The 11,983-nt window shown below is 44.9% G+C and overlaps 1 protein-coding gene across 1 annotated transcript; it reads right to left on the bottom strand.

Annotated features, from left to right (window-relative positions):
* Positions 1 to 943: 943 nt before the first annotated feature.
* On the bottom strand, positions 944 to 10,603 carry CD3E (CD3e molecule, epsilon (CD3-TCR complex)). The gene is made up of 8 exons (XM_008574915.1): positions 10,530 to 10,603; positions 10,310 to 10,417; positions 8,252 to 8,272; positions 7,433 to 7,447; positions 4,126 to 4,341; positions 3,124 to 3,291; positions 2,523 to 2,569; positions 944 to 1,612 (listed from the first exon to the last, which is right to left on the bottom strand). Exons 2-8 carry the CDS (start codon positions 10,356 to 10,358, stop codon positions 1,556 to 1,558), a joined length of 573 nt encoding a protein of 190 aa, XP_008573137.1. The 5' UTR covers positions 10,359 to 10,417; positions 10,530 to 10,603; the 3' UTR covers positions 944 to 1,555.
* Between the last annotated feature and the right edge of the window lie 1,380 nt (positions 10,604 to 11,983).

The raw sequence follows: 11,983 nt of genomic DNA, 5'->3' as shown, positions 1-11,983 counted from the left end.
TCTGCTCTGCGGCTGTGGTGCTGTGCTGCTGTGCTGCTGTGCGGCTGTGCTGCTCTGCGGCTGTGCGGCTGTGCGGCTGTGCGGCTGTGCGGCTGTGCGGCTGTGCGGCTGTGCGGCTGTGCGGCTGTGCGGCTGTGCGGCTGTGCGGCTGTGCGGCTGTGCGGCTGTGCGGCTGTGCGGCTGTGCGGCTGTGCGGCTGTGCGGCTGTGCGGCTGTGCGGCTGTGCGGCTGTGCGGCTGTGCGGCTGTGCGGCTGTGCGGCTGTGCGGCTGTGCGGCTGTGCGGCTGTGCGGCTGTGCGGCTGTGCGGCTGTGCGGCTGTGCGGCTGTGCGGCTGTGCGGCTGTGCGGCTGTGCGGCTGTGCGGCTGTGCGGCTGTGCTGCTGTGCTGCGGCTGCCGCCTCCCTGCCGCCTGGAGTGTGCCCGCTGGCGAGCGCCTCCTTCCCCACCTCCCCCAGCCCCGGCTCAGCGGCTCTACCTGGCCCCTTGCGTCCCATCCCCAACCCCCGTTACCTCTCCCCGCTTCTCTTCTGTCACCCTCATCTGCTTTCCAAGGCCTGTTTCTGTCTCACGCGTTTGCTGAACTGACCACTCCACTGGGGACCCATGAGTCCCCCTCTGCCACCCTCGATGTTTTCCTCCAAGAGGTTGGTCGAACTTTCTTTCCTTTCCATCCTTCCCTCCCTTCCTTCCTCCCTCTCTCCCGCCTTTCCCCCTTTCTCTCTTGCTCTCCTTTCTTTCTTTCTTTCTTTCTTCCTCTCTCTTTTACTTATTCCCTTACATCTTCTCCAAAGAGAGCTTCAGATAATGCCCTCAGCAGCTGTGAAAACAAGTCGGGCTTGCATTTGGGATCATAGCCAAGAATATAATCAAAGGTAGGGAGGACCCGAGTTGTCTTAGGAAACATGGCAGCCTCTGAGGACCTCACAAAAAAGTGGGACGACTCTTTCAGCCAAGTACATTTTATTTATTTTTTTCTCTCTCAGCTGAGAGGAGCCTAGCCCATTCAGGAAGATGCAAATAACCATCAGGTGGCCTACAGTGGAGACAGGGGACAGAGCACAGGGCTGGCTGTGGGCCAGGACCTGTGAATGGGGCAGAACCTCTGTGAACATTTACCCGATCCATCCCCAGAGAAGGTTGCAAAAAACAGAGCTGGAAAAATAGAAGGGTAGATGGAATAGTTAGGGAGGAGGACAACTTATACGCAGGAAAAGGAGGGAACTGAAGGGAGAAGTAATATCCTTAGGAAAAGGGAGGAGTTGATGGGGAGTGAATGATAGAAATAAATATCCCTCCAGGAGGGCTTGCCAGGTGTGAGGGCGCAACTAGCCTTGATGTTTGAAAGGACAATGAAGCAGCAATATTCTAGGACTGGGCACCAGCAGAGAAAGCAGGAGTGAGGGAGCTGGGGACATGGCTGTAGGGTGTGAGTTCACCATGAGGTGAGAAACAGTTTTCTTGTGGGGTCCTCGATGTGTCCAGGGAACAGGGAGAAGCAGGGTGCCCAGAGAGGAGCCAGACCTGGGCCAGTGGGAGGCAGTGTCTTGCAGAGTTGTCAGATGCCTCTCTGATTCAGGCCAGCATACAGGTCCCTCTGGCCTTTACGGATGGGCTGGGGGTGGAATAGAGAGGGGGTGATCAGTAGGGTGGGAGGAAGTACCTCCTAAGAAAGAAAAGACACTGAAGATCGAGGCTTTAGTGCAGTGGAAAGAACTTTGGACTTGGACGCAGGAGGCAGGTCCAAATTCTAACTTGGCATGGACAGACAGGGGACTTCAGCCTGTCCCCTGTTTCTGTGAGCCTCATCTTTCCATCTCAAAAATGGGAATCTAAAGACCCACCTCTCAGGGCTTTTCTCAGGGTTAAATGAAGTCACTCATGCAAAAATAAATAGCAGCTGATTGGCTGGTGCTCAAATAAGTAGATATCTGTTGAGTTTATCCAGATGTGATATTCAAAATATTTAACAACTAGTAGTGCACCCATACTATCCAATTAGAACAGTCCTGGTGGTCCTCTGCTATGCCAGGCGTTAACTCTTTAGTTACCCTAAATCAAGAGGTAGCCCATGGGGGAGGGGCTGTGATGTCTGGCAGTGTGTGTGAAGGGTGGGGCAGAATGGAGGAGGCGTGGGGCTATTTGCCAATGAAGGATTTTAATATTTTAATAAGTGATAAGTCTGTACTGGTGCATGCTGGTGGACATGAGTCCTGAATTTACTGTGTTAGAATCTGCATATATGGTATTCTGATGGCTGTATCTCAGCCAATGAACAGGCTCGAGAAAGAGGATGGTGTGTTACTCCCCCTCCCCCCACCTCTCCGTGGTTGTGGAAACCATGCAGCCTTGGAGATGGTCCTGTTCTACCATGAAGGAGGCAGAGTGGCACATGGTGTGTTGTCCTGGGAGCCCTCAGTGAGGGTCTGTGAAGTATCTGGTAGACAAAATGGACAATCCCACCTGTTCCCAACTCCCCCCAGAAGACCCTCCCCTGCTTCCTGGCCCACTCTGTCCCCTGTTACCTCATAGTCTGGGTTTGGAACAGGTGGTGGCCTCTCCTTGTTTTGTCCTGCAAAGGTGGGGGGGGGGAAGCATTTGTTTTCATGAGGGAATGTCAATCTTACAGCACTGACTGTGGCAATGAGACCTGGCTCAAGACCTGGCAAACCTCTTTGTTTTCTCCTCTACTTCTCCCTGTTCCCATCTCAGCCACCCTTTCTCTTTCCTTCCTTTCATCCCATCTCCCAGGACCCCCACACTGTTCTCATCATTATCTGACTTTCCTCAGCTCAAGGTCCTTCCATTGTTTCTTTCCAAGGGGGAAGGAAGAGGGAAAGGCAGGAACTAACAACCCAGAGTCTCTCTTCCCACAGCTCGGGGATGGAATCTGATTATTCCAGAGCACTGACAGGCATTTGAGGAAGCCCATCACCTTAATAAACTTTTTCTAGGGTGGGAAGGAGAGGAGTGATCTGAGATTTGAAACCTTCCTGAGATCTTAGCATCACAGTGAATGTTCTATAGAAGCTGTTTTGACCTAGCTGTGGACTTGCTCCCCACCCTGGCCCAGGCAGGACATCCCCCTTGGCAGGAATCTCCTCCCACCCAACTCCACGGTCTTACCTCTGGGCCTGTTACCAGCACCTGCTCCTCGAGTCACAGGCTTGGCGCTGGCCTTTTTATTCTTGCTCCGGTAATAAACCAGCATCAGCAAGCCCAGAGTGATGCAGATGTCAACTATGATAATTGTGGCCACTGCCATTGGATCGACCTCAATGCAGTTCTCACACACTGCGGGGGATGGGGATGGGGAGAAGAGGAGGAATCACCAGGAAAGGAAAACACCAGGACATGGGGATGAGGAAGGAACAAACGAAAGTGACCGTCCCCTCAATACTCACATGCTTGCCATGGCCAGTCCTCCCTTTCAATATGTTTATAACAACAACAAGAAGCAAAGTGTGGGGGTTGTGGATCAAGACTCTGGAGTCAAACAGTCCTGGGTTCAAGGCCCAGATTTATTGCTCACCAGCTGTGAGAATCATGAAATGTATTTTCAACTCAAAAAGCCTCTTTTTCCTCATCTAAGAAATGGGAATAAAATAGTACTTAACTCATGTGGTTGTTGAGAGGATCACATGAAAAAATATCTGGCAAGTGTTTGGTACAGCGCTTGGAACTTAATAAGCACTCAATAAATGTTAGCTATATTATTATTTTATTAGCATGCTTTAGCCTATGTAACTTTTTGTAGTGGCTTTGAGTCTCCTTTGCAAGTCCTTCTGAAGAATTTATCTCTGGATAAAGCATCAGATAACCTCATACTGGTGTGCCATCATTCTGAGTGTGATACGATGCAAATGACCCAATCCTGTCACTTGGGAAGTTGCTATTTTAGATCTATCACTGACTGAAGTTACCCAGACAGCCCCATATTGGTATTTAACTATATTCCAGAAAATACTGGTGCTGTGTGGCACCAGAGAGCCCCAGGACTGAGTGCAGAAGGAAGTATAAAGATACCAGGGGACTGTGAGTTGGGGTAGGGAAAATAATTGAAAATGCCATTTCGAAATGGTCCTTCCCAGACAACCTCATGGCACTTGCTTTGCAGACTTGTATTACCTCTTGCTCTCAGGTAGAGATGATGTTTCTTCGGCATGTTTTTCATGTAGCAGGCATAATAACCACTGTCCTCCATTTCTGAAAAATTCTCTAGTAATAGCTGCTCCTTATGATGACCGGGTACTTCTATACTATTTTTTTCCCATTGTGTGTCAGGTTCATAGTCTTGAGGACATGTCAGCTCTACTCTGATTCCTGAGATGGAGACTTTATATGCTGGGGAATTGGAGAGAAGAGAATGGAAATAGAAGAGAGACATCAGGAAAACTTCAGAAAAGGCAGATTAGTATCAAAAGAACCAATCAAATGCAGGAAGTCATCGGTCATCTGGGTCTTAGGTTTGCTTGTCAGAGGGGAGCTCTACTGGCTAGAGAGTGGGGAAGAGGGGGACATGTGGGAGGAGGGGGGCTAGAGAACATTTTGAAAGGTGGCTTCAGGGTTTAGGCAGGGACGTGGGGACTTGGGAAGGGGGGATGGATGTAAAGAAAACCCCATAAAAGTCCCTATGTAGAACCTTTCTAAAATGGAGGTTGAAAATGTAATGTTGGAGGATCTCAGTTCTGGGGGTTAATCCCCTCAATCAGTCCCTTCTCCTTTACCCACCAATCTGTACCCCCAGACTGGGCAGAAATAAAAGACCAATAAACTCACTTTTCTGTATAAAATCATATGAAAATAAAAAAAAAGGTAAAAGTGGTAAGAAAATATCCTGGTTTAAGTTTAAATTGTAGGTAAAACTTTCCTAGTGGGACCAGACACTGTCCTCTAAGAATTCCCAAAGAGGAACTCATCATTTAGGGAGCCCCAAGCCTTGAAGGTTAGACATGTGCTTAGCCCATGAGATACGCTCATAGATATAACTCAGATGCATCTAATTGAGAATATACCAGCATGTGCTCCTGGACCCAGACCCACTGAAACTCAGAAAGTCTTAAAGTCCTACAGCTGAAAAATTCTAGGAGTCTTCAAGCTTATCCTTCTGTATTAGCCAGAACCATATTCCAGATACTCATAATATGAGTGGGTCTTCCCAGAGATAAAGACATCTACACTTTTGAATCACTGGTTCTTGGGCTTAAATATTTCTCGTTATTAAGAAATTCTTTCTCTGTTACTAACAGAGTCCTCATAATACAAATCGAACATCTTTCTTCTTATTCCATACAGTTTTCTCTCTCATTGCCTTTAAATGATGTGAAGCACTCTACACATTTTAAGGGAATGCTTCTTCCAATAAAAAGTGACTTGACTTTACATTATCTCTGAGTATAATCAACTCTCGACTATTTTTGTTGGAGGAAGAGACCATTGGTGTGCATGACTGAAATCAACTAATAATCCATTAATGTAATTTGGGGATCCAGTCACATTCCCCACAGCAGTCATTTTTGCCCTGGGATATGGGGCTGGGGGTCCATCCTTGTTTCTTGGAAGACATATGGCTATAACACTAGGCAGCACTTGGCTATGGTAGAGCCTGGACATGACAGCTGGGAGAGGGGAGAGGCAGTGTTGCTCTGAGACAGCATGCTACTGGGGTAAGAGCACGGGACTCAGAGTTAGAAGCCCTGTGTTTGATCCCCAGATCTATCCTAGTCTGTGTGACCAAGGGAAAGTCATTTAACCTCTCTGAGCCTCAATTTCTTCATCAGGGAAATGGAGATAAAACACCCACCTCACAGAGTTTTTGTGAGAGTTAAATGGATTATGAAGGTAAAAGTGGATGGCACATAGCAGGTGCTCAAGAAAAATGTTAGTTCCTTTCCTCCTTTCCTTCTTGGGGTCCTGCTATCCAAGTTCTCTTCTGGAGAACAGAACTGAGCTCTGTCCCAGTTGCTCAGGCAGCCCTCTGGGTGAGAATGCACAGAATGTAAACAAATCATTTTCCAGGCTTTTCCACCTGCTAATAATTGGGAGTTGAGTATAATGGCAATGAATAGTTGATATAATTTTGACTTATAATTTTTCAACACTGATGTTTCCAAGAAATGTTAAATGAACTAGAAATTCTAAATAAAATGATGTAAAAGTAAGTAGACATTATTCTCGACTTGGTATGTTTGTTTGAAAAAGAAATGTAAAGAAAATTGCTCATAATTTTATTGGCATAAATTCAGTAGCAGAGCTTAGACTTATACATGCTTATATGAAGGCCTAGATGTCTATGCTTAGAAATAAGTGTGCTCACAAAGATTTCATAGACATCCAGAGATAGTATTTCATAACTGTTAAGACAATGAGAGCTTTGGTATCATATAAATCTGCTTTTATATCTCTGTGATTGGACTATTTATTTTCTAAGTTTCCTTTGTTTCCTTATTGGTAGAACAGGGATGTTAAAAGAATAAAATGAGGAAATTCAGATAAAATATTTAGGGCAATACCTAGAACATACATGCTTAATAGACTTTAATACTTATTATCTATAGTCTCTGTGCTTTCCATGTAATCATAGCTAAAATTTACCTACTGCCTTCTGTATGTCAGATAATTTTCCACGTGCCATAAATGAGTTACTCATTCAATCCTCATAGCAACCCTACAAGCTGAGTATCATTATTATTTCCATTTTATACATTATGATGCTATGGCACAGAGAAGTTAAGTAAATTATTCAAAGAAACCCAGTACGTAGAGAGTTGAGCCAAGATTTAAACACAGCAGTCTAGCTTCAGAGTTAGACTTGGAACCCCACACTATACAGCTTTATTTCTTCTGCCTAAAATATTCTTCTTCCCTAAAATACAAGCTCATCCTGGAAAACTCAGCTCAAGAATTACCTACTGCAGGGAACCTTCCCCAACTACACTCTGTAGAGTTATCCCTCCTTCCTTTATGCTTCATTTTACTCTGTATCTACCCACATCACAGCATGCAACATACTATATTATCAATTATTTGTCTCTCACCAAGACCATCAGCTTCTTGAAGGGATGGAATTGGCAATGCATCACATATTCGTTTACTTATTCATTCAAAAATATTCATTGAGGACCTACTATGTGCCAGACACTGGGCCAGGCGAGACATGGTCTCTGCCTTCAAAGATCTCATGGTTTCTACAGAAATGCATGGTAGCTCTAACCCACACCCACATGTGTATTCTTCCCTGAACATACGTGCATAGCTACAATCATGACATGACAGCTAGCAACAAATACAGGCATATCTCACACAGATCCTACTGAAAGATAATTGTGTTTTCCCTCTAATAGTTCTAGTTCTCACTGTTTATTATGGTGATTGTCCACTATGACCATTTTCTCCACATTTGAAAAGAAGTCATATAGAGTGAAAATCCTCTTACCATATTCTTCACCCTCTGAAAAGGAAACGATAAGAAGCCATTAGTAATATTCCCATTAGCAACTAAGATCAGACCCTGCCCTCCTGGGTTAGGACTCTTCCTTCAACTTTTAGAAAACAATGGATCTTCAAATTCTCTTGGCTGTATATGAAAAGCTGGTTGGGGCCTTACATCCTACATTAAGTATCTGATGACTATTTACAAAAATGGCTCCTAAGGACACTACAAATTAGGCAGTGCAGCAGAATATAGACTGGCACAGTGGTTGCCTTTAAACACAACATTAGTTCACTCAGTTTGGAGGAGCTGATTCAACAGAGAGGCTTCCAATATTGAGACACTCCTGACTCTACTGCTGTGATTGAGAAAGTAAGTCCAGGCCAGGCACACTCATATGCACATGCACACACATGAACACACATGTACACACATATTCAGAGTATTCAGACATGCAATTCGGAATGTGCACCCAAATGTTGCCCCACAGGCTTATCCAGTGTAACCCCGTACGTGCATTCTGGCCATGTACCCTCTACAAAATCTCACATCAAATATGAAATGCAAACAAGTGGAAACTGTTGGCACTTTCAACTTAATTTAACAATCTCAATTTTTCTTTTGAATAGTTAAGACTCATTATTTCCTATGATCTCTGTTGTTTCCCTCTTCTGGGCAAGAAATGTCTCTAGACTTTTGAGGAGAAGGCAAAGGAGGAGATGGTCTCTGTGGAAGCTCTGTGGGAGGCCTAGAGAAAGCTCCACTCATGAACACAAAATATGCTGGGCTGATTTCATAACAAAGAAAGAAAGCATATCTCACCTTCTTGTCCCCAAGCGCCAACTAGAAAATAAATAATAAGGAAGAAAAAGTTAGTAAATGTTGTGGGTGCCTGCAATTCCAAACAGAAAAAGGGCTGTGGTCCAGTCTGACCATTTATGAACATCTAAAATCCTTCCCAACCACCTCTAGATCACAGTCATTTCTATACCTCAGAAAAGTGACACCTACTGTTGGGTTTTGACTAAAGAGCTCCTGGTCAATTTGGGAGGAAGCAGCAAAGGAGCATCTAGCATTAAACATGAACACACAATATTTGACAAGCAGAGATAAGAAAAAGTTGGGGCTGCTTTTTGGACAACTGAAGAAATAGCAAAGGAATTTTGTAACCACGCCTCCATTTTGAAAATTGGTCTCTGTGGAAGAAAAACAAGCTCTTGGTTGTGTACAAATGCTGGGATTCTTGTTTCATCTCTGGCTCCTGCTTGTCTGATGGTTCATTTTTTCCATTTGTTTTTTGCTTGAGACGGAGATGGAAATATTTAAAACCCTGATTACTCATCTGCTAGAGTCTGTGTTGAAGAGACTGATCACTTTTCCACTGGGCCCTCCAGAGTCCCTCACTCTGCAATAACTTGATTCATTACAGTGACCGGCTTCCCTGGCATTGCCTTAAAGTTTTCTGTATACCCAGACCTTTCTTTTACCAATAGCCTCTACATTGGGTGAGACACTCTCACCACCATCTTATCCCCAGAGCAGCTTGAGCACATTCTCGCGATGCCAAATTTCTAAGGGAGCTTGGGTCTTTTAGAGTCTTTCTTTCTTTTTTAAGGAAAAGCATACTTTATACCATAGGCCTCTAAGAAACGCCTGGCTACTCCCTGTGAGAGTCACACCCTGCCCCTTGCTACTCAATGTGTTCCCTGGACCAGTAGCAGATTCCTAAACTTGAGAGCTTATTAGACATCCAGAATTGCAGTCCCCACACCAGGCCTACTAAAGCAGATGCTGCATTTTAACAAGATCCCCAGGTTATTTGTGTGCACATTCAAGCTCGAGAAACCCAAGACGAAGCAGGAAGTGAAGACATCATGGCTGTGGCTCTGAGATAGGAGCCTCAGCTGTGATAGCATTTTCTAGGTCTTTGAAATTAATAAAACCATCATGAGCCATTTTGCCTACCAGCACAGGCTTGTAGACAGACAATCCTGGTTTCCCAGATCAGCTTTAACACTTGCTGTTTGGTTTTAAACAAGTTACTTAATTTTGAGTATCAATTTCTTCATTTGTAAAATCGGGGATACAACACCTCTTTTCCAAGACGCAGGTAAGGATTCAATCACTTAACACATGTAAAGAATTTTTTCTCTACATAGTATCTGGTACTCAGTAAATAGAAGCTTTTTTTTGGCATTATTTATCTCATACAAGACATGAAAATGCTCTTGGTTATTTACCAATTTATGGGTCTGGCTGGTTAGCTCCATTGGTTAGAGCGTGGTGCTGATAAGGCCAAGGTCCAGGGTTCAATCCCTGTACTGGCCAGCCACCAAACAAACAAAACAACAACAAAACATTATTTACCAATTTATATGCCACCTTACTTCAAAAAGGACTAAACTAATCGAAAGATCTTGGTCATCTGAAAAGGACAGAAAATTACGAGGTGTTTTATTGTCTCAAGGATACTGAACTTACTATATATGCTCTGTGCAGAGTTTGGGCTCAACTATTTGGTCTCCCAAACAAGAGGAGTAGCTTAGCTCTTCTAATCTCTTTTGTGTTTGTTCTTGAGGGCTGGGGTAAGTTCACTGACAGAATGAGCTTGTTCTCAGAGACAGAGAGACCTCTTTGCTCCCAATAGATATGATCATCCCAACTGCTTTTCTTTGGCTGTTCTCTGAACAGTCTCCCACGCCTCTGGGGCATATCTTTTTTGTTAGCTTCAAGCCCTCATTCCCTCCGCTAACATAGCACAAACAGTTCCTTACATCTGGTAACTGAGGCTCCTTGCTACCACTGGGCAGCACAAGGTAGGGCTGTGAGCCTTCCAATGGTCTGGAGAAACACCACCCCCTTTCACTCCATCCTTTTCACCTGACAAGAGGCAGAGTCCCAGAACTCTCCAGAGAGCGGCCGACTGCATCCTTCTCTGGCTGGACGCTTACTCTACTAAGATGGCGGAGACGAGTCAGCTTATTACTTCTGAAAAAGAAACCAGAGTACTTTTTCAAAACATCTGCTAGAGATGAGCACCCTGGGGCCATTGCTGTCAATGCTAGGGTTAAAAGGGGGGCTTTATAAGAGGGAGACTCACCATTTTCTGAAGTAAGAAGCTGAGGCTGGGAGGGGAGGCAGGTTTCTGAACCCCACACAGGAAGCGTAAAGGGGCCTCTGAGCCTGTGGGTTCTACGTCACTTGGAAACGTTCAAGGAAGAGGCCTCCACCTGGGTTGGCTGAGGACAGCTGGGTCTCACAGTCTTCCCATAACGACAAGCAAGAGGACTCTGGCAAAACCTGAAGGTGCTATGAAGAACACTTGCCATTTAGCTCTCTGGGCCATGTACAATATTCCTCCACGTTGTAGGCTTCTTTCTCAGATACCACTTCCTTTGCTCATAAGCAGTGACAGGAAAAGACAGGAGCACTGAATATTTGCTTTATGACGTTCCTGGCATGGTGCAGCCATCTTACTAACAAAAGCTGTGGGCTTGAAAATACATGTTGGTTTAAAGCCAAGACATGCTGTTCTTTGAACCTATAATCTTTACAAAAGCATTTAAAACAATACTAGATGTTGGAAAGGGTAAAGAGGGGTAGTGTCAAAATCTGTTGGTGTGAGTGTGAATTGATAAAGCCTTTATTTTTAAGTACGTATTAATCAAATGCTTACTATGTCCCAGCACTGTGCTAAGTGCTTTACCAACATATCTCATTAATCCTCAAAACAACCCTCTAAGGTAGGTATCATTTTTATCCCCATTTCATACTTGAGCAAACTAAGGCTCAGACAGGTTATCTAATTTGTTATAGATTACAGAGTTGGGACTTTAGAAAACATTTTTAGCAGAATTCACTTATTTAGTAAACATTTAACAGTTACTGTGATGTAGTTTTGTGCTGGGTGCTGGTAAAACAGCAGTAACAAGCTAGATAGTCCTTGTGGATGAAGAAAGGAAATGGAGACGTTACACAGGTAACTTCAGGAGAGAGAAAGAAGACATAGACGTGCTGTGGGAGTGATAGAAGGGGTCCCAAGATAGTCTGGGGAGTATAGAAGGTCTCCCTGTGCAGGTGACCTCTAAGCTGAAATCTGATGGGTGAACAGGAGAGAATCTGGTGGAGTGGAGGACAGACAAAGTATTCTAGACAGAGGGAGCAGCGTGTTTAAAGCCCAGGAGGAGGAGAGAAACAGAAAGTACAGGTGAGCAGGTAACAGAGTGAGAAGAAGTGGCAAGAAATAAGATGGGAAACTCAGCAGGGGCCAGATGGAGAAGGATTGTAAAGCGAGGGCTAGGGCTCACAGACCCCTCGAGCCCGTTGTCCAGACTGGGTCGCAAACCCTCCACACGCAGGTCTACAAGCTAGGTGATAGGAAAAGGCCCTGGGAGCCATGGGTGAAGAAATAACAGGCTTTATTCAGAGCTAGGAGCTGCCACCCTAGTGACTTCCCGGAGTGTCCGGAGCACCAGGTATCAGAGCCCTTAGTTCTTTATACTTAAGTCCATAACCCAGGACACCTGGGTGCACTTGCACAATTACATTAAGAAC

Source organism: Galeopterus variegatus, unplaced genomic scaffold, assembly GCF_000696425.1.
Source record: "Galeopterus variegatus unplaced genomic scaffold, G_variegatus-3.0.2 Scaffold1119, whole genome shotgun sequence".
Lineage (NCBI taxonomy): Eukaryota > Metazoa > Chordata > Mammalia > Dermoptera > Cynocephalidae > Galeopterus > Galeopterus variegatus.
The sequence above is the reverse complement of the archived record's forward strand: the minus strand, read 5'-3'. Positions and strand labels throughout refer to the sequence as shown.